General features: G+C 40.2%; 1 protein-coding gene across 1 annotated transcript in view; it reads right to left on the bottom strand.

The window, feature by feature from the left end:
- Nucleotides 1–676, bottom strand: part of LOC107299207 (dickkopf-related protein 3-like) — a 26,543-nt gene extending 25,867 nt beyond the window's left edge. The window contains exon 1 of the mRNA XM_015828572.2: nt 596–676. Within this exon, the coding sequence (XP_015684058.2) occupies nt 596–676 (81 nt within the window). The remainder of the gene's footprint in view (nt 1–595) is intronic.
- Between the last annotated feature and the right edge of the window lie 1,559 nt (nt 677–2,235).

Here is a 2,235-nt window from a genome sequence, read left to right as displayed (position 1 = left end):
GCCCTCCCCTCCAGGGGATCCCCCCTCCCCTCAGTTGGAGGAGAGAGCGGGTCACCCTGAAGAGGGCAGCCGGGCGATTATCTGATGACGCGATGAGCGAGGAATAGTAGTTAGTCCTAGCCACCCTCATCGCCACTAGGTAGGATCTAACATGTATCCTAACCCGTGTTCGGTCGGATTCGGTTCGGCTGGCCCTCCATCAGCTCTCTAGGCATCTTTTCCGACGTTTCATCTCTCTCAGCTCCTCGGTAAACCAGGGAGCCAATCGAGATCCACGTCGGGTCAGAGGCCGCAAAAGCACGACTCGGTCCAATGCTGCGGCGGCAGTTGTCTCCCAAGCCGCCGCCTGATTTTCCGCCGAGTCGTGGACCAGATCCTCCGGATAAGGCCCAAGCTCCGTCAGGAACCTCTCAGGGTCCATCAGTCGCCTGGGACGGAACCATTATTATTATTATTATTATTATTATTATTATTATTATTATTATTATTATTATTATTATTATTATTATTATTATTATTATTATTATTATTATTATTATTATTATTATTATTATTGGTAACCTAAGGAGTTTACTATCCATCTATAATCTATTACCAAATACTCATCTATAAAGCTCTTCATGGCTTGCCTTCTAGCTATGTCCAAGACCATCTCCTGTAAGGAGAACTGCCCCATCCTATTTGCTCATATTTCCTTTCAAGAGATTAAAAACATGTTTTTTTCACTGTGATCTGCCAGGTATCATTTTGAAATTTTGCAAATAAATAAACAAATTACCACAATTTTTTATTCTCACTGTACTCACAACTAAAAATTTACAATTTAACCAATCACTGAGAAATAAAATTGTTGGGAAGGAAAAACAAAATTATCATAAAATTAAGGATCAAATCTGAATACAAATGGCACACTCCAGGCCAGATCTTATTGGCAACATAGATCATTCTGCCAAATACCAGTCAAACTCTGTTCATAAGAGAACTGTCTCATCTTTCCCTAACTGCAGAGTTAATTTTCAGTTTGGGGGTTATCGCACACCACATTCTTATGACAGGCAATGGGCAAATCATGTTAAGGCTGTTAGGCAGTCAGTTTTCAGTTTCATTTTACAGTTGTCAAACAAAAACTAAGCACAAGGCTGAAAACTGTGAGCAAAATAAGAACCTTGACTAGTACCCACAATTCCGCTTTAATACTTGAATTATCACTTGATCTGTAAGAATCAACACGTTGATTGTGCACTGATACAAAACTATATGAACAGGGCCAGCATAATTAATTAGAGGTATAATTTCCAGGAGTTTAAATCAAACCAATGAAGGAGAATATTTGTAGCTCAGAATTGAAATGAGGGGTCCTGTGGTGCTCTCTGAGCTTGCTTGTTTTCTTGCAAAGGTTTCATTACCCTAACTAGGTAACATCATCAGTGCTAGTGATAAGCACTGATGATATTTACCTAGTTAGGTAATGAAATCTTTGCAAGAAAACAAGCAAGCTCAGAGAGCACCAAGGACCCATTAAATCAAACCATTATGTTCTAATTTATAGTTTAGTGAGGATGTCTGTTATCAATACAGAGATCCCCTTTATTATAAGTCTATCGACATGAAAGAAAGGCTTCGTTCTTGCTGTTGCTGCTTTTCGTAAGATAGAAAGGAAGGTGGGAGAAGAAGATCAATGCAATTCTAGCTTTCTACAGCAATTAAAAATTCTCAACACGTCAATGGAAAGAAAGTACATTGATTCCAGTGACATTTGTCCAAGTAGCACAATGTGCCAGTGACAGAAATCAGAAGCACACCAAGGCTGGCTGTATCCCAGAGAAACACAAGATTGTTTTATAAACAGGCTATGTTTAATCTCTAAAATGAAGCACTGGCACCACCTGTGCCCAGACATGTCTTCTGATAGGAAGCTGTTTTTGCTTCATCCCAGATGCCTGCCTCAGACACTGTTTCCATCTGCAAGTGAGAGGACACTCTGCTCTTAATCAACAACACCCACTGTCCACCAAATCCAAGCCTTGACTCTAGGCCCGGAGACAAACTGCAGGTTCAAGCACAACATAAAGTTGGAAAACAGAATATTAGGGAGAAGAGTTAACTGTGAAAGTACAAAGTACTAGATCTCAGAACAAATGAAACCACAAGTACATTCTTTTCAGCCTGTCAGGAAAGCAAATTCGAAACAGCTGAATCACTTTCAGCTATGTAAATAAAAGCTGGGCTACACCA

This window comes from Protobothrops mucrosquamatus, unplaced genomic scaffold, assembly GCF_001527695.2.
Source record: "Protobothrops mucrosquamatus isolate PMUCROS unplaced genomic scaffold, P.Mucros_1.0 scaffold4671, whole genome shotgun sequence".
In the NCBI taxonomy this organism is placed as follows: domain Eukaryota; kingdom Metazoa; phylum Chordata; class Lepidosauria; order Squamata; family Viperidae; genus Protobothrops; species Protobothrops mucrosquamatus.
This window is presented reverse-complemented; position numbering and strand designations above follow the sequence as displayed.